The following is a 20,592-nucleotide window of genomic DNA, read 5'->3' as shown; positions in this document are numbered from 1 at the left end:
GATATTTAATATGGTACTGAATTATCGCGCAAACTTTAATCAATGCTTTTCTTTTCTCATCACAAAAAGAGTATTTACAACAACATATGTAACATTAACTGAGATTAATATTCCAAGTGATGCGTCTGCTGTGATTTTAAGCTTGTATGTTGTTTAGATTTTCTAAACTGGAAAATAGAAGATACTGTTGATGAAGAGTCTTAAGAGAAGTAGCGGCAGGGATTGTGGATGCATTGCTTGTAATTTACCAAAATTCCCTGGATTCTGGGGAGGTTCCAGCAGATAGGAAAACTGCAAATGTAACGCCCCTATTTAAAAAAGGAGGCAGACAAAAAACAGGAAACTATAGACCAGTTAGCCTAACATCTGTGGTTGGGAAAATGTTGGAGTTCATTATTAAAGAAGCACTAACAGGACATTTGGAAAAGCAAAATTCGGACAGGCAGAGTCAGCATGGATTTACGAAGGGGAAGTCATGTTTGACAAATTTGCTGGAGTTCTTTGAGGATGTAACCAACAGGGTGGATAAAGGGGAACCAGTGGATATGATATATTTGGACTTCCAGAAGGCATTTGACAAGGTGCCACATAAAAGGTTACTGCACAAGGTAAAAGTTCACAAGGTTGGGGGTAATAGAAACATAGAAAATAGGTGCAGGAGTAGGCCATTCGGCCCCTCGAGCCTGCACCGCCATTCAATGAGCTCATGGCTAAACATGCAACTTCAGTACCCCATTCCTGCTTTCTCACCATACCCCTTGATCCCCCTAGTAGTAAGGACTACATCTAACTCCTTTTTGAATATATTTAGTGAATATAATCTATTAGCATGGATAGAGGATTGGCTAACGAACAGAAAAGAGAGTAGGGATAAATGGTTCATTCTCGGGTTGGCAATCAGTAACCAGTGGGGTGCCGCAGGGATCAGTGCTGGGACCCCAACTATTTACAATCTACATTAACGACTTGGAAGAAAGGACTGAGTGTAACGAAGCCAAGTTTGCTGACGATACAAAGATATAAACAGGCTAAGTGAGTGGGCAAAAATTCGGCAGATGGAGTATAATGTTGGAAAGTGTGAGGTCATGCACTTTGGCAGAAAAAATCAAAGAGCAAGTTATTATTTAAATGGAGAAAGATTGCAAAGTGCTGCAGTACAGCGGGACCTGGGGGTACTTGTGGATGAAATACAAAAGGTTAGTATGCAGGTACAGCAAGTGATCAGGAAGGCCAATGGGATCTTGGCCTTTATTGCAAAGGGGATGGAGTATAAAAGCAGGGAAGTCTTACTACAATTGTACAGGGTATTGGTGAGGCCACACCTGGAATACTGCGTGCAGTTTTGGTTTCCATATTTAAGAAAGGATAGACTTACTTTGGAGGCAGTTCAGAGAAGGTTCACTCGGTTGATTCCGGGGCTGAGGGGGTTGACATATGAGGAAAGGTTGAGTAGGTTGGGCTTTTACTCATTGGAATTCAGAAGAATGAGAGGTAATCTTATCGAAACGTATATGATTATGAGGGAACTTGACAAGGTGGGTGCAGAGAGGATGTTTCCACTGATGGGGAAGACTAGAACTCGAGGGCATAATCTTAGAATAAGGGGCTGCCCATTTAAAACTGAGATGAGGAGAAATTTCTTCTCTCAGAGGGTTGTGGATCTGTGGAATTCCCTGCCTTAGAGAGCTGTGGAAGCTGGGACATTGAATAAAATTAAGACAGAAATAGACAGTTTCTTAAACGATAAGGGAATAAGGGGTTATGGAGAGCGGGCAGGGAAGTGGACCCGAGTCCATGATTGGATCAGCCATGATTGTATTAAATGGCGATGCAGGCTCGAGGGGCCGTGTGGCCGACTCCTGCTCCTATTTCTTCTGTTCTTATAAGACAGGTCTTTTGAATTAGGAAAGGTGACATTGAAAAACAAGCAAACATAGCTCAGCGTTGTGGTCAGTCATAGAAACCAGAAAGGTCCCGAGTTCAATCACCAGTCTATGCTAAAAAAGCTGATCTCAGCCAGGATGGCATCATGAGTCCTACATCTGTGTTTCTAGTATTGGGGAGGGAACCACCCAACTCTTGATCATTGTTTAGTGATTTCTAAGAAACAAAATACAAATGAAACAGGATTGGATGTAATGTCCCCCATATTAAAATAACGTGTACACTCACCTTTTATGCACACACATCGAGAATGGCCACTTGAATGAGGTACCAGAGAGCTGGCAGCACTCAAGAGTCCAACACGAAAAGCACCTTCCCAAGTGGAAGAGGGTTAAAAAGGAAAGCATCCACCACAATATTTGCAACTCAGCACATGTGCCTCAACACTGGTGCAATAAATGTTCTCAGTATGGGGAATAAATTTAAATGCACTATGTATTTGAGGATAGGAGCAGGGAGGTCTTACTGCAGTTGTACAGGGCCTTGGTGATACCACACCTTGAATATTATGTGCAGTTTTGGTCTCCTAATCTGAGGAAGGACATGCTTGCTATTGAGGGAGTGCAGCGAAGGTTCACCAGACTGATTCCCGGGATGGCAGGACTGACATATGAGGAAAGACTGGATCAGCTTGGCTTATACTCACTGGAATTTAGAAGAGTGAGAGGGGATCTCATAGAAACTTATAAAATTCTGACGGGACTGGACAGGTTAGATGCAGGAAGAATGTTCCCTATGTTGGGGAAGTCCAGAACCAGGGGTCACAGTCTAAAGATAAGGGGTAAGCCATATAAGACCGAGATGAGGAGAAACTTTTTCACCCAGAGAGTTGTGAACCTGTGGAATTCTCTGCCACAGAAAGTTGTTGAGTCCAGTTTGTTGGACATATTCAAAAGGGAGTGAGATGTGGCCCTTACGGCTAAAGGGATCAGGGGGTATGGAGAGAAGGCAGGGATGGGGTACTGAGGTCGCATGATCAGCCATGATCATATTGAATAGCGGTGCAGACTCGAAGGGCCGAATGGCCTGCTCCTGCACCTATTTTCTATGTTTCTATGTATGAGATAATCCAATAAGAACTACTTTACTGCAACTCTTTACCAATTTTTTTTTTTTTTTTAAGGTAAACATATGTAACAACAAACTGATGCCATTGTTACCCAAGTCGAACAACCTTCTGAGACACTCATATCCCATTAAAAAATCCCTTCCAACATGATGACTATTCTAAATTTACTATGTACGAATGGATCTCCTGTGCTATTGCTCAATCAAATGCACTGTGTTAATCCATATATTGTATAATACATGATCAGGGCCACTAATTTATGGTGAATCAATAAGGCAATTGTATTTTTATCATATGGTATTCCTGATATTTTTGGGTTTGAACTATGTAATTATGTCCATATTTTCTGCAAATCATTGGTGTTATGAAGAAAGACTTACATTTATATAGCGCCTTTCACGACCACCGGATGTCTCAAAGCGCTTTACAGTCAAAATTGCGTGGTTGCTTTGCTTTGTACACAGTTTTATCTATCACTTTTTTATTTAAAGCCTTTTTAAAAGGCAAAATGTCCCAGGTTGCAGGTAGTTTGAAGGTGTGTAGCAGTATTCGGGAGTGAGAGAGGCTCTTGTAGTTAGGTAGAGTTAGAGGATGGTCCTGGAGTCTGAGCTCATATGAGTGGGTTGGAGAATTAGGGTGTGGGAAGCACACATGGTGTTTAGGTCCAATAGTATTGGGGAGGGGCTCTACGGTCTCGTACCTATACGGAGTCCCCCTTCCCCAATGCATTGAATTCAAAATCCTTGTCGAGAAAATGCTCCATGGCCTTGCCCCACCTATTTCTGCAAACTCTTCTTGACCTATATTTTCCCCTCCCAACGAGTGCTCCATTCCTTTAACTTTGGCATTCCTTGCATTCTCCCTCCCCATCAGTGATGATTATGGTTTCGGATGCCTCAGTCCTACTCTCAAACTCCCCACCCAAACCACTTCACTTCTCTCCCCACCTTCAGAAGTCCCCTCAATACAGATCTCTTCAACTAAGCTTTCAACATCGCATTCTCTCTCTGCCTGGCTCAGTGTCCATTTTCCTTATGCTTATTTGTGAAGCATCTTGGGAAATGTTTTTGTTGCAGTCATCGCTGCCCTCGTCGCAAGGTCTATAAGTGGTATGAACGGTTTGTTGAGCGACCACAGATGATAGAAAGGGTCCTGGCATGTGGTAGTGGTAGAATCGTGGTGGAGAGGTGTGGCATAATTCAGAGGGTGATTCCAGGGTGCTTGAGTACTGGAAGTAGTGTCATGGAGTGTGGCGTGGTGGGAGGAAGTGCCAAGGTGAGCCAATTGATTACAAAGTGGTATTGCAGTCTGGGAGCAGTAGAAAGAGAGCAGAACTGGGAAGAAGGAACCACAGTTTGGGGGACTGATGGTCTGACAAAGATTGAAGAGAGGTGTTTTGGGGTCCTGGAGCTTTAAGGAAGATAAACTAATGGGGGGAGTTGGGTTCTGGCACTATTTTGGAGGGATGCTTTCATCTGCCCCCTTGTAGACGTTTCAAAGGAATTTATACAGGCAATTTTTCACACTGAGATTAGAATCAAATGTTAATTCTTTAAAGTGCTTACTGCACTTATACTTTTTGTGCCGAATGTATGGAAACCAATACAGTATTAGTGCACTTTCAAAAATTAAGAAATTGCTCCTAGCTCAGTGGTGTGATAGTGGTTTATGGCCACCCACTCCCAGAAAGGCTACCTTGCCACGTACCAGCATTGACTTGGAAACCAGCTTTAAGTTCTTTAAAGTGCTTACTGCAATTTTTACTCTTCATTCCAAGGTCACGCATTAATTTTGTCATTCTTCGGCATTAGTGGGCTGAGAATAGGATGACTAAAATGGAGAGGGCTACCTTTGGAGCAGATCAGGAATGGCCTGGGGAGGGAGGCGGTGCGCAGCGGGAGCAGGCACAGACACCGGAACTTCGGGTTGAATGAGAGGTTTGTTATTTCCAGGCCTGAAGAAAATGAAGAACACTTCCTGCAGCTGAGATATGCAAATCAGCAGCTTCGAGAACCAGATCTGGAGTCAGTCACTAAGGAAGATTGAGCCAGGGGCAAGTACAAGAAATAGGGTTAAAAATGAGGATGTTTAAGTCTGACAGAAAAGCATTCCAGATAGACATGACAGAAAAAGCACGACAGAAACGTGATATAAGGAGTGTTATGCTTACAAGAAGTGTGCTATATGCAAGACATAATAATACAGAAAAAAGACTTGCATTTATTTTAAGTTTTTCACAATCTCAGGATGTGTCAAGCACTTTACAGCCTGTGAAATAGTTTTGAAGTATCGTCACTGTTGTAATGTAGGAAAGGCGCCAGCCAATTTGCGCACAACAAGATCCCACAAATCGCAATGTGATGATGACCAGATAACCTGTTTTTGTTACATTGGTTGAGGGATTATATATTGGCCAGGACATCAGGGGAAACTCCCCCGCTCTTCTTCAAATTAGTGCCATTGGATATATGTACAGGTTAAACCTCCCTGAACTGGCACACTCGGGACCTGGCCTGTCCCGAACGAGGGATTTTGCCGGATGAGGGGTGGTCACGTGTTTGGGTGGACTGCGCCTTCACGTGCTGTTGCTGGGGTAAGTATGTATGTGCGTTGATTGGCTGGACCGACTGTCAGTCAGTCAGCCAATCAGCGTGCAGGGGGCCTCAAAGATCCGGCATGCTCCAAAGAGCCGGTGGGCCGAGAATAGTCGGCGGGTCCCAAAGAATCGGCTGGCCCAGAAGAGCCAGTGGGCCCCGAAGAGCTGACGGGGCCCCAAAGAGTCGGCCCGACTCCCTTGGAGGGAGCGCTGTGGGGAGGAGCGGCCGGCCCGAGGACTATGGCTGCAGAAGTTCCAGCAGGGCGATGAGGAGGAGGCAGCCGATTGAGGAGAAAGATTATATTGCTGAGTAGGATTTTGACGGGTTGCATTCTGCACATGCGCCACCCGCCGGCTGGGAATGGTCCCGAACGAGGGGTGGTGCCGGATAACGGAGTCCCGGATGAGAGAGGTTCAACCTGTATATAGATATCATTCATTCTCTGTCAAAACAAACAAAACCTTAACCCACACCAAAGTGTTCTCCCATAATAGTAAAATTGTTCAAATCACACAAAATTCCGACATGTTGTACAACCACAATAACGCCACAAATGAAGTAAAATAAGTTTTCAATTCATGAAGTCCTAAATAACTCACTCTTATACCTCATGGGTTATGTGGTCTCCAGCACTCATGAGAAGAACTACACAGTGAAACTTTCATTATCTGCCACAGTGAAGGTTCATCCCAAGTCCTAGGATGGATAATGGAAATTGGCAGATAATTATGGATCCCAATTTTTGCATCTTACACATATAGTACACTAATATCCTTGGCACAGGAAAACAAACAAGTACAATATAAATATCATGAGCTGAATTTGATCATCTTAGTTGTCGTTTACATTAGACAGGAGATTAGTATTCGTGGCCTCTGCAGTGAGGCGACACCATGCAAGGATTTGTCCCATAAACATTCTGGCAGGTAATTGGAGCATGAATGGTTAGAGCGCGGATAATCGGAGAATAAACTGAATTCAACAACTTCATATGCAAAGCTATAATAGAGTATTTGAGAGAAAACTCTCAACACAATGTTTAACTTTAATCAGGAAGTGTGACTGTCCAGACTTATTTTAAAGAACACAGAACTATGATCAGCTTTACGCTATTTGTATTTCTGTATTAATTGTAATTGCTGATGACATCAAGGAAATTAACCGAGAACTTCAGGTTCTTCAATGTGTATATATAATTCCTTCCATCCAGTAACCTGGAAGCTCAGACTTACCTTTAAAACAAAATAAAGATGCAAATTAGGTTAATATTAATCATGGGTCTGCATTTTTTAATTGATTGTGACACTCAAGTGTTTAGATTAAGTGTTGTACTTGGCATTAAGTATTAGTGGGGCATACATTCTGTCATGTATTCAACCAGCATTGTAACCCATGTATAATCTGACCTAAGTTGTACACTGTGAGAACAATGACCACTAGGTGGTGAACTTGTGGGAGACACTCCTAACCTGGACCTTCAGGTATAAAAGGGGAAGCTCCACACACTTCCATCACTTGAGTGCTAAGGAATAAAGGACAGGTCACAGACTGACCTTCTCTCGAGCATGGGCTTCGTGTGCATTTATACTGTGTAGTAAGGACGTATCAATGGCGACGAGAAACTGGGATTTAAACCACGCGAGCATGGCCACGAGCAGAACAGACGAGAGGTACTGTGTTAAGGAATGGTTGGGACAGAGATTCAACATTGTTAAAGCAGCACACAGTTCTCCAGGCAGACAAGGGCAATCGGGCATGCCCCAACATGTCGTCGAACCCAGAGGGGAAGTTCGACAGAGACAATGGCAAGCTGAACGATGATTCACGCAATTGCAAGGGACAATGCGGCCAGTAATGGGGCCATCAACATCTGTTAATGGCGTACTCAAGGACAGTCACAGGGGCAGTCAGGGACGATCGACTGGCAAGGGACCTTTTGTTTCCAACAACAGCTCATGTTGGAGGCATGGAGGCACACACTCAGCCGGAGTTTGCAGAGATGAGCAAAATACCTGCAGAAATTGCAGAAATGAACGCTAGGGGAAATCGCTGGAAGCTGAAGTTCAGCGAGTTCATGTGGAGCACTTATACAGTTCAGACACCAGGACGCCACCGATAACGATGAAAGTGCTCCTCAATGGCATCCCAGTATCAATGGAGCTAGACACAGGGGCCAGCCAGTCCCTGATGGGTATCAAACAGTTCGAAAAGTTGTGGGTGTCCAAGGCCAGGAGGCCAAAATTATCGCCAATTGACGCACAGCTACGGACATACACAAAGGAGATCATTCTGGTGCTAGGCAGCGCCACGGTAGTCATGACCCACAAAGATTCGGAGAACAGGTTGCCACTCTGGGTTGTCCCGGGGGACGGTCCCGCACTATTGGGGAGGAGTTTGCTTGCTGTCATGAACTGGAAATGGGGTGATGTCAATGCAATTTCCTCTGTGGAGCGAGTATCATGCTCACAGATCCTGGACAAATTTGACTCATTATTTCAACCCGGCATTGGCATTTTCATGAGGACCAAGGTAGTGATTCACACAAACCCGGACGCCAGGCCAGTACACCACAAGGCCAGAGCAGTGCTGTACGTGATGCGGGAAAAGATAGAAGGCGAATGGGACCGTCTGCTGAGGGAAGGCATCATCTCGCCAGTTGAAGTCAGTGACTGGCGGATGGGTCGGTCAGGATATGTAGTGATTACAAGGCCACCATCAATTGGGTGTCACTCCAAGACCAGTACCCACAACCGAGAGCGGAGGACCTCTTTGCGACGCTATCCAGTGGCAAACTTTTTTCAAAATTGGACCTGACCTCAGCTTACATGACCCATGAGCTGGCGAGTGAGTCGAAGAAGCTGACCCACAAAGAGTTGTTTGAGTACAACAGATGTCCATTCGGGATTCGCTCGGCCGCAGCGATCTTCCAACGAAATATGGAAAGCCTCCTCAAGTCGATTCCAGGGACGGTGGTTTTTCAGGATGACATCCTCATCACAGGTTACGATACTGAATAACACCTCCACAACCTGGAGGAGGTGCTACGCAGACTGGCCCGGGTAGGGCTGCGACTGAAAAAGGCGAAGTACGTCTCCCTAGCTCCAGAGGTAGAATTCCTGGGGCTGAGGGTAGCAGAAGACGGGATCAGCCCGAGACGGAAGCGATCCAGAGTGCACCCAGACCCCGTAACACGACGGAGCTGCGTTCGTTCCTGGGGCTCCTGAACTATTTTGGTAACTTTCTTCCCAATTGAGCACACTGCTAGAGCCGCTACACGTGCTCTTACGCAAAGGTCTGGAGGGACAGCCAGGAAAGGGCTTTTAATAGAGCACGCAATTTGTTATGTTCAAACAATCTGTTAACGCTATATGACCCATGTAAGAAACTTGTGTTAATGTGCGATGCGTCGTCCTGTGCATTTCAATGCCAAGGGTCAGTTACAGCTGATAGCTTATGCCTCCAGAAGTCTGTCCTAGGCAGAAAGGGGCTACGGGATGGAAGAAAAGGAGGCGCTCGCATGTGTACATGCGGTAAAGAAAATGCGCCAGTACCTGTTTGGCAGGAAATTTGAGCTAGGGACAGATCACAAACCCCTAACGTCCCTTTTGGCCGACAACAAGGCCATAAATGCAAACGCATTGGCCCGCATACAGAGGTGGGCACTCATGTTAGCCACCTATGACTATACAATTCAGCACAGACTGGGCACCGAAAACTGCGCCGATGCACTCAGCAGGCTCTCACTAGCCATCACTGAGGGGGCTACCGAGTATGCTGCTGAGATGGTCATGGCTGTTGAAGCTTTCGGAAGCGAAGGCTCACCCGTGACAGCCCGTCTGGACAAATAGAGACCCGCTATTGTCCGTAGTCAAGAAATGTGTCCAGAATGGGGACTGGGCAGCCACATACAGGGCATGCCCTGAGGAATTTAAACCATTTCACAGGCGCAAGGATTAACACTCGATTCAGGCCGATTGCCTACTGTGGGGAAACATGCAATCTACAGAACCATCGCAGTTTACAGTACAAAAGGAGCATATTTGGCCCAAAGTGTCTGTGCCAACTGTTTACTAAAGCAATTCAAAACTAATTCCACTGTCCAACTGTCTCCCCATCATCCTAAATCTGCCTCTGCTTCAACTATTTATCAAAAGTTCCCTTATATAATGCAACGTTCTCGGTCTCAACCACACCCTATGGCAAAGCATTCCATTCTCTAACCCTCTACATTAAGACATGTCTCCTAACCTGTCGTTACATTTTAGTGACAATGTTGAATTGATGGCCCCTCATCACTCACTCCAAAACCAAAGAATATAGTCTTTCCCTATTAAAATCCTTTATAATTTAAATACATACTTGATTGAATCTCCACTTCGGCTTCACTGCTCCAGTATCTCCTCAGAACTATCGTTTGCCATTCCCTGCATCACGCTGGTGAATCTACGCTGTCGTTCTAATGGCTTTCATGTTGTTTTTATATAATGGGACACCTAAAATTGCATCCAGTATTGTAAATTTTGTCTAACCAATGCTTTGTACAAATTTAGATGTTAGCCGTGGCTCAGTGGTAGCATTCTCACTCTTTGTCAGATGGTTGCAGGTTAAAGTCCTACTACAAAGTGCATCATTAATTTAATAAGTTAAACCGCTGAGCCAGAGAGAACAGGGTAACCATGGTGGGAAATAACATGCAAGGTCACACTAGGACGATATGACAACACTGAAAGCAAGAGGGCAACAATCGCAGACAACTTGCCGCAGTGGCCCCAGAAGCAAAGCTCCAACATCCAAGAGGATGTCGACATATAGTTTTTCCCTTGTAAATGTCACCATAACCGTGTTACTAAATTATGGCACACGAAGTAAGATTAATATGGACTGGAAGTACACCCAGTTGCAAGACTTGTAATAATATTATGGCTTTCTTATTTGTTAATGTATCTCAATATCAAACTGACATTAGATCTATTGCAGTTATACTGGACATGTGGCATCATTGTTATGTCAGCAGTACAATGTGACACATTTTTAGAATGTTTCAGGTGATTTATTACAAGAGTCTAAATGGGGCAGAGGAGCACAGGAATCTAGGGCGACAGATACACAAATCACTAAAAGTAGCAACTCAGGTTAATATGGCCATAAAAAAAGCAAAGCACTAGGGTTCGTCTTTAGAAGAACAGAATTGAAAAGCAGATATGTTTATGAAAGGATATACAGGTGCAGCGTCCCGAATCCGGAACCCTCGGGACTGAGGCCGTTCCAGATTTTGCGTTTTGCCAGATTTTGGAACGTCTTTCTGCCGTCACAAACCCGGAAATACCCAAGGCCCAGTTTCAGGTATTTCAGGATTTTGGAACATCAGAAATCGGAGGGGGGGGGGGGGGGAGAGAGAAGAGAGAGCGGGGGCGGGGTGCTCGTCGATGAGCTGTTCGGGTCACCGGGTGGGGCACCGCCGCCGAGATGTTAGTGCGGGGCCCCGCACTGAGGACCTGATCAGGCGGGGCCCCGCCACCGAGATGTTCGCGCAGGGCCCTGCCGCCGTGGAGGAATTCCTTGTCTGGCCCGAGGTAGGTGGGGTCGGGCAGCCGAGGTAAAGGGGAGGGAGGGGGGGCCAGGGCGAGGTCGGGCCCTGCGAATTCAGGGCGGGCGAAGTCAGGCCAGGGTGAAATCGGTTCATCGAGGTGGGGGGGGGGGGGGGGGGGGGTGTCCGGATTCTGGAACATTCTGGATTCCGGAACTCCGGATTTTGGAGGTCGAACCTGTACTTGCTTTGGAGGCAGTTCAGAGAAGGTTCACAAGGTTGATTCCGGAGATGAGGGGGTTGACATGATGAAAGGTTGAGTAGGTTGGGCCTTTACTCATTGGAATTCAGAAGAATGAGAGATGATCTTATTGAAACGTATAAGATTATGAGGGGGCTTGACAGGATGGATGCAGAGAGGATGTTTCCACTGGTGGGGGAGACTAGAACTAGAGGGCATAATCTTAGAATAAGGGGCCGCCCATTTAAAACTGAGATGAGAAGAAATTTATTCTGAGGGTTGTGGATCTGTGGAATTCGCTGCCTCAGAGAGCTGTGGTAGCTGGGACATTGAATAAATTTAAGACAGAAAGAGACAGTTTCTTAAACGTTAAGGGAATAAGGGGTTATGGAGAGCGGGCAGGGAGCTGAGTACATGATCGTGTTGAATGGCAGAGCAGGCTGGAGGGGCCATATGGCCTACTCCTGCTCCTATTTCTTATGTTCTTATGTTAAACATGTATAGAACAGTGGTTAGACCACATGGGACTACTGTGCACAGTTCTGGTCTCCATATTATAAAAAGGATATAGAGGCACTGGAGAAGATGCAAAAAAGATTTACAAGGATGATAGCAGAACTAAGATGTTCTATCAGGAAAAATTGAATAGGCTACGGCTCTCTAGAAAAGAGAAGTCTGAGGGGTGACCTAAAAGAGATCTTTCAAATTATGAAGCGGTTTGATAAGGTCGATGTCGAGACGTTTCCACTTATAGGAGGGCGGGACTAAAACTAAAAAAATTTCAGAGTCACATAAATCCAATAGGGAATTCAGGAGAAACCTCTTTATCCAGAGAGCGGTTAGAATGTGGAACTTGCTAACACAAAGAGTAGTTGAGGTGAATAGCACAGATGCATTTAAGGGGAAGCTGGATAAACATGAGAGAGAAAGGAATAGAAGGATATGCTGATAGTGTTAGAAGAGAGGTGGTAGGAGGCTCGTGTGGAGCATAAACACCAGCATGGACAAGTTGGGCTGTACATTGTATGTATTGTTAATCATGTCACATGTTCTCTTTAGATCTACATAAATTACTTCAAACTTGTATATTCAGAATAGAACCTAAAGGGAGTGAATTTTCTTCAAGCGTTTCAAATGACATAAGAACAGAAGAACATAAGAAATAGGAGCAGGAGTAGGCCATACGGCCCCTCGAGCCTGCTCCGCCATTTAATACGATTATGGCTGATCCAATCATGGACTCAGGTCCACTTCACTGCCTGCTATTTATTCAATGACCCAGCTTCCACAGCTCTCTGAGGGAGCGAATTCCACAGATTTACAACCCTCTGAGAGAAGAAATTCCTCCTCATCTCAGTTTTAAATGGGCAGCCCCTTATTCTGATTATGCCCCCTAGTTCTCGTCTTCCCTATAAATGGAAACATCCTCTCTGCATCCACCTTGTCAAGCCCCCTCATCATCTTACAAGTTTCGATAAGATCACCTCTCATTCTTCTGAATTCCAATGAGTAGAGGCCCAACCTACTCAACCTTTCCTCATAAGTCAACCCCCTCATCTCCGGAATCAACCTAGTGAACCTTCTCAGAACTGCCTCCAAAGCAAGTATATCCTTTCTTAAATATGGAAACCAAAACTGTATGCAGTATTCTAGGTGTGGCCTCACCAATACCCTGTATAACTGTAGCAAGACTTCCCTGCTTTTATACTCCATCCCCTTTGCAATAAAGGCTTCGATTCCATTGGCCTTCCTGATCACTTGCTGTACCTGCATACTAACCTTTTGTGTTTCATGCACCAGGACCCCCAGGTCCCGCTGTACTGCAGCACTTTGCAATTTTTCTCCATTTAAACAATAACTTGCTCTTTGATTTTTTCTGCCAAAGTGCATAAGTTCACACTTCCCAACATTATACTCCATCTGCCAAATTTTTGTCCACTCACTGAGCCTGTCTATCTCCTTTTGCTGTTGTCAATGTGTCACAGTTCATCAGGATGCTGTGCTTCTATAAAAGTTACATCTGAAGTCTGTGCATAAAATAAGGAGCTCTTTGGTGTGTACAAGGAAAAACCTACATTTCAAAACAACATTTATTCTCCAAATGTACTTAACACGAGCATTCAACAAATAATTGTTCACTTAACATTTTAGACGGCAAAACTAATCCACAATTCAAAAGAGTTTCTACTGTACAAGCAAATGGGTTAAAATTAGATTTAGGCTTTGTTAGTGCTCTGGGAGAAACTGCTAGTCATTATGTACCAACACATGGCAAAAAAAACTCGTAACACTGATGTTATGTTTTTGAGTTTTTACACCAGTTGTTCTTCGAGTTCAGCATCACCAGCCACTTCCGTAAGCAGACCCCCCCCCATCCCCTACAAATAGAGTATGCCCTTACCAGCCCAATATCTAGGTAAATGTAGTGAAGCCCAGGGATTAAAATGAGAAGCTTTGCCACTGAGGTCCAGCTTCTTAGAATAGATTATATGTTACCAGCTAATCCCATCCTCAGTGGACAGAAAGATATACACTCCATCTGACTGTGGCTCAGGCTATAAGCCAACAGAACAAATTTACTTAACATTAAACAGGTAAACAAACAATGTATATTTAAAGTCATTATAACCTTGACCATTTCTCCTCCAAATGTCCAAACAACGGGGTTACTTCTCCTGCGCTAACACTCAACATAAAGTTGATTCTTGAAGCACAGTTGCTCACTTTTTACATGGCAAAACGCGACCAAGTATCAATTTAGCCAAGTCCCTCTGCTGGCTTCAGCCTGACTAGTAACTGCAATAAAAGTCAACCACATTTACATTATTCAAAATCCTTTGAAGGTGTCCTAAAACAAAGAACATTTTTAAAAACTGTATTCTTTGTAACTACATTAGGTGTTAAGTCATTCACAGGATTATAACACAGACGATGCTTGTGGACCAGGCTTCAACTTCCTGTGGATCAGTGGATTCAAACTGAATAGCTTGGTCATTTAAACATAACATAATCAAGCCACCGAGCTCCACAGCAGCACCACTGTCCGTGGATCCAGATCCTAACACAGATCAGCCAACAGGAGTTTATCCCTGCAGATACCACAGCAAAAGAGAAGCAAATATTACAGTAGCTAGGTCCAACCTGATTCATTTTCTCACATAAAACTCGTAACATTGGTTGTTATGTGAGCCTGGAACAACTTTCTCATTGAATTAACAAACTAGTTTCTAATATGAAGAGTGATGATACTGCAATATGTACAGGTAGGTGTTTTATATGGAAAGAGAAGTTTTACTCAAATTCAGCATATTTAATAGCAGTTTTCCCCAATTCTTTGAACTTCTGTTCCTTCTTGTGTCCTAGTAGAAAAAGTTGACAGGTGGCCAGCTCCTAGTCTCTGCCAATGATGCTCTATTGCCAGCCAAGAGGCAGTGCTGACTGACATTATCTCAGTAAATGACAATCTGCTAAGTGTCACTCATTTTGGTTTACAAAAACCTCATCTATCAATGCAAATCACTCATAACTAACAACTCCCCATGTTGAAGTGAGTGTGCAAACTTTGTCACTTAAACTCCGATCCCTAGCCACTGACTCCATCCCTCTCCCTAACATCTGTCTGAGGCTGAGCCACACTGTTCACAACATTGGTGTCAAATTTGACCCTGAAATGAGCTTCCGACTACATATCAGCGACATAACTAAGACCATCTATTTCCACCTCCATAACATCGCCCGTCTCCACCCTTGCCTCAGCTCATCCGCTAGACTTGACTATTCCAACTCATTCCTAGTTGGCCTCCCACATTCTACCCTACGTAAACTTGAGGTCATCCAAAACTCAGCTGCCCGTGTCCAAACTCGTACCAAGTCCCGTTCACCAATCACCCCTGAGCTCGCTGACCTACATTGACTACCAGTTTAGCAACGCCTTGATTTCAAAAACTCATCTTTGTTTTCAAATACCTCCACGGCCTCGCTCTTCCCTATCTCTGCAATCTCCTTCAGCCACACCCCACCCCTCCATCCATCCTCACCCGAGATATCTGCGCTCCTCTAATTCTGTCCTCTTGAGCATCCCTGACGATAATCACTCAACAATTGGTGGCCGTGCTTTCTGTTGCTTAGGTTCCAAGCTCTGGAATCTCCTGTCCAAACCTCTCCATCTCTCTACCTTTCTTTCCTCCTTGAATCCGACCTCACCTGCCCTAATTTCTCCTTATGTGGCTGTGTCAAATTTTTCATCTTGTAATACTCTTGTGAAGCACCTTGGAACGTTTTGCTACGTTAAAGCGTTGCATAAATACAACTTGTAGTTGCCGTTATACGGATTATAAATTGCAGTCCTCATTTTCTCCACAGTTGACAACTCAAAGAGCTTGGCATCCATTCAACATCTCTCCAAATCTGGTGATCATGTGGGGAATCCCAGGCACAAAATTATTTCCTTGAATTCTGTCGTGCAAGTAAAGAACATCAATCTATCGTTGAAATAGGGTCACATTGAATCACAAATATGTATTAGTTCCTTTAATAACATTTAAATCATTTAACAATTTGTTAATGTGCACTTTTAACAGAAATACAACTGAGGTTTCGCCGACTAACTCAGGTGTTTGATATAGATTGAGAATAATTACCTGTAGTATTTTCTCTCGAGTACTTTTTAAATAAAAGAAAAGCGTAGGGTCCTGTTTTGTAATACTAAATTCATAAGATACCCTACTACACTATAATAATGATTCCAAAATTCTAATCCTGACTAAGTCAATAAATATCTGAAACTTTAAATGTACGTGGAATGTTCAAATTTTCAGCACCATTCAGAGTTGGTCAAAAAACAAAATAAATTATAATCTCTCTTTCATGTTACCAGATGTCAGACACAACAAAACATAGTGATCATTTCTATTATTTTTAAACATATTACACACAATATCAATGTGGACCACCCACTGCAACATGTATAAAAGAAAAGCAACTGTTTTCCTACTAAGAGAAATTATGTTTTCCTCCCAAGTGCCATTCGCAACAATGAAGCAGTCCATGCCCGCATGCAACAACTGGATGACATTCATGCGTGGGCTGATAACTGGCAAGTAACTTTCGTGCGTTACAAGTGCCAGGTAATGACCATCTCCAACAAGAGAGAGAGTTTAACCACCTCCCCTTGACATTCATTGGCATTACCATCGCCGAATCCCCCACCATCAACATCCTGGAGGGTCTCCATTGGCCAGAAACTTAAGTGGGCCAGCCACATAAATACAGAAGAACATAAGAAATAGGAGGAGTAGGCCATTTGGCCCCTCGAGCCTGCTCTGCCATTCAATATCATGGCTGATCTGATCATAGACTCAGCTCCAATTCCCTGCCCGCTCCCCATAACCCTTTATCTGTCTATCTCCATCTTAAATATATTTAATGACCCAGCCTCCACAGCTCTCTGGGGCAGAGAATTCCATGGATTTACAACTCTCTGAAGAAATTTCTCCTCATCTCAGTTTCAAATGGGCGGCCTCTTTTTCTGAGACTATGTATGTCCCCTAGTTTTAGTTTCCCCTACGAGTGGAAATATCTTCTCTGCATTCACCTTGTCAAGCCCCCTCATTATCTTATATGTTTTAATAAGACCACTTCTCATTCTTCTGAACTCCAATGAGTATAGACCCAACCTACTCAACCTATCTCCATAAGTCAACCCCCTCATCTCCGGAATCAACCGAGTGAACCTTCTCTGAACTGCGTCCAATGCAAGTATATCCTTCCTTAAATACGGAGACCAAAACTGTACGCAGTATTTCAGGTGTGGCCTCACCAATACTCTGCACAGTTGCAGCAGGACTTCTCTGCTTTTATACTCTAACCCCCTTGCAATAAAGGCCAACATTCCATTTGCCTTCCTGATTACTTGCTGTACCTGCATACTAACTTTTTGTGTTTCATGCAGAAGGACCCCCAGGTCCCTCTGAACTGCAGCACTTTGCAATTTTTATCCATTTAAATTATAATTTGCTTTTGTATTTTTTCTGCCAAAGTGGATAACCTCACATTTTCCCATATTATACTCCATCTGCCAAATTTTTGCCCACTCACTTAGCCTGTCTATATCCCTTTGCAGATTGTTTGTGTCCTCCTCACAATTTGCTTTCCCACCCATCTTTGTATCATCAGCAAACTTGGCTACATTACACTCGGTCCCTTCATCCAAATCATTAATACAGATTGTAAACAGTTGAGGACCCAGCACAGATTCCTGCGGCACCCCACTAGTCACTGTTTGCCCACCTGAAAATTACCCATTATCCCGACTCTCTATTAGATAGCCAATCCGCTATCCATGCTAATATATTACTCCCAAACCCATGAACTTTTATTTTGTGGAGTAACCTTTTATGTGGCACCTTATCAAATGCCTTCTGGAAATCCAAATACACCACATCCACTGGTTCCCCCTTATCCAACCTGCTCGTTACATCCTCAAAGAACTGCAGCAAATTTGGCAAACATGATTTCCCTTTCATAAAACCATGCTGACACTGCTTGATTGAATCATGCTTTTTCCAAAATGTCCGGCTACTGTTTCTTTAATAATGGACACCAGCATTTTCCCAATGACAGATGTTAGGCTATAGTTTACAATGGCAACAAGAGCGGGTCAGAGGCTGGGTATTCTGCAGCGCGTGTCTCACCTCCTAACTCCCAAAGCCTTTCCACCATCTACAAGGCACAAGTCAAGAGTGTGATGGAATACTCTCCACTTGCCTGGATGGATGCAGCTCCAACAACACTCAGAAGCTCGACATCATCCAGGCCACAGCAGCCCACTTGATTGACCCCCCTTCCACCACCTTAAACATTCACTCCCTTTACCACCGGCGCATCGTGAACCACCTGCAAGATGCACTGCAGCAACTCGACAAGGCTTCTTCGGCAGCACCTCCTAAACCCACAATCTTTACCACCTAGAAGTACAAGGGTAGCAGGCACATGGGAACACCATCACGTGCAAGTTCCCCTCCAAGCAACACACCATCCTGACTTGGAGGCCGATCACCATGCCTTCATCGTCGTTGGGTCAAAATCCTGGAATTCCCTCCATAACAGCACTGTGGGATTACCTTCACTTCACGGACTGCAGCGGTTTAAGAAGGTGGCTCACTGCTACCTTCTCAAGGGCAATTAGGGATGGACAATAAATGCTGGCCTTGCAAGAGCGCCCACATCGCATGAACTAGTTAAACAAAGGAAATGTCAACTGCTGCATTTAATATAATTGAGGGCAATGTCCGACTAGTAAAGGTTTCATGAACAGGTAAACAATTGAAATTTCCATCTTTTAAAGACTGTTTAAATTTATAGAATCATAGAATGGCCACAGCACAGAAGGCGGCCATTTGGCCCATAATGACTCTCAGCTAGTCCCACTCCCGTGCCCTTTCCCCACAGCCCTGCAATTCTTGGTTTGTTTGTTACAATGAACAGTCACTCCCAGTGATACCAAAAGCAGATGGTTTTAGAATTACAGGGCAGGAGACATGTTAACACCCTTTGTCACTATAAACATTACAGATATAGAATAAGCAAACCACATTTTGGTAGCTTTAGTTTTTTTCTGAACTGTCTAAACGCTTAGTGTAGATTGTGACAGACTCAACAATGCAACACTGCAACACTGAACAAACATGGTACAGGCAGTTCATCTGCTACTGGGTTATTTTCCTATATAACCAAGAATTACACTAAATTAGGTCATTTTCTTCGCATAGAGAAATCAAGCACATCCCATACAAGCTGCACCCAAAAAAAATCTTCCTTAATTTATTTTACTTTGCTGCAAGCTAAAACAAGTGAAAACCCTGTTAAAAAGTGTCATAAACAGTGGTTGTCAAAGTAGTTACATTCAATTTATGTAACAAACTTTCTTTAATCACATGAAACCATTGCAAATCATAAAGAAAAGCTTTGTGCGACAGAAGACTGTACCCCTAAATTCTCATAGCTATATTCCAGTTATAATTCTGCATTCAAACTACTAATTTGGACCAATTATAGTTGAAAATGGGTTTCAAACTTTTTAGCCAACGAAGTCAATACCTTTTCTTCCTTCCTGGCAAAATCCTCTATTTTGTGGAACTGATCCAGAGCTTTACAGTAAACAGCTCTTCAGTGCTTTGCCCTGGTTATGTAATTAGCATTGGCAGAGCTACCAAGTGACTGGTCTTTAACTTCCTGCAGTGGAGTGCTTTTGGTCAACCAAACCCATCCCAGCTCGCAAAGCTTTTCACGTCATGACCCCATACTTCCCAATATATTGCTGGTTCTTCCACAATCTCACTGCATGAGTGAGTGGACTGAAAACACTGGCTGGCTAAAGGCTAAAAAAAAATCACAACAAAGTGAAAGAGTGTTTTATTAAAAGTAACAAAAAAGGAGCAAAGCAGCTAAAATGACACGGAGGAAGGGGCAGATTTTTTAAAAAGTAAATGATGTCTTTCCTGTTGTGAGGTTAATAATAAAAAGCAGACAAGACAGCAGCCTGACGAGAGAAGCGAGGGTCCCATGGCAGCGACTGTCACCGGCCGAGTCTCCCCGTCCCCTGGGCGACCGCGCTCAGCCTGACAGCCAGGCCGAGTCCACACCGTCAAAGCACTTTGATCAACAAGCCACATATTTACCACTCATTTTCCTGCCGTTTACCCCCAAACAGCGCGCGTCAGGCGAGTGGCTGATAGGTAAATAACATCCTCACGGTTACGACTATCTCACACCATTTTCCAGCACAGGCCTCCCGGGGCGCATGCGTCACTCTGTCGCTTCCCGCGCATGCGCTCCAGCACCACGGCCACGGATCTGTCGTTTGCTGCGCATGCGCGCAACCAGCGGTGCCAGGCTGGGGACGCCAGCAAGGATGCTGCGCAGGTTGATAAAATAATTAAATATGTCATTCTTATAATAGGACTGGCTGCTTCACGAAAACAAAATAAAAGTTCAGCCTGAGATTCTATGTTATTCATAATATTTATGAATTGCCTTGATGCAAGTGGAATGTCCACATTTGCAAATGATCCCAAATTGTGTGGTTCGCTGCTGTTCCGAGAAAGAAAACAGCAGCAGCTTCCGAAAGAAGGTTTCCTCCAAATCCTTACAGGTTATCGAGCTATGTGAAATCTTCTCTCTTAGGCGGCCCCTCCTATCCAGGATGACTTGCTTC

General features: G+C 44.1%; 1 protein-coding gene across 5 annotated transcripts in view; it reads right to left on the bottom strand.

The window, feature by feature from the left end:
- snx29 (sorting nexin 29) overlaps positions 1-20,165 on the bottom strand; it is a 751,140-nt gene extending 730,975 nt beyond the window's left edge. For all 5 annotated transcript variants that reach the window (XM_070856731.1, XM_070856732.1, XM_070856735.1 and 2 more), the window contains exon 1: positions 20,057-20,165. In XM_070856731.1, the coding sequence (XP_070712832.1) occupies positions 20,057-20,063 (7 nt within the window). In that variant the 5' untranslated portion in view covers positions 20,064-20,165. The remainder of the gene's footprint in view (positions 1-20,056) is intronic.
- Positions 20,166-20,592: the final 427 nt, after the last annotated feature.

The sequence above is a fragment of the Pristiophorus japonicus genome, chromosome 15 (genome assembly GCF_044704955.1).
Source record: "Pristiophorus japonicus isolate sPriJap1 chromosome 15, sPriJap1.hap1, whole genome shotgun sequence".
NCBI lineage: Eukaryota > Metazoa > Chordata > Chondrichthyes > Pristiophoridae > Pristiophorus > Pristiophorus japonicus.
This window is presented reverse-complemented; position numbering and strand designations above follow the sequence as displayed.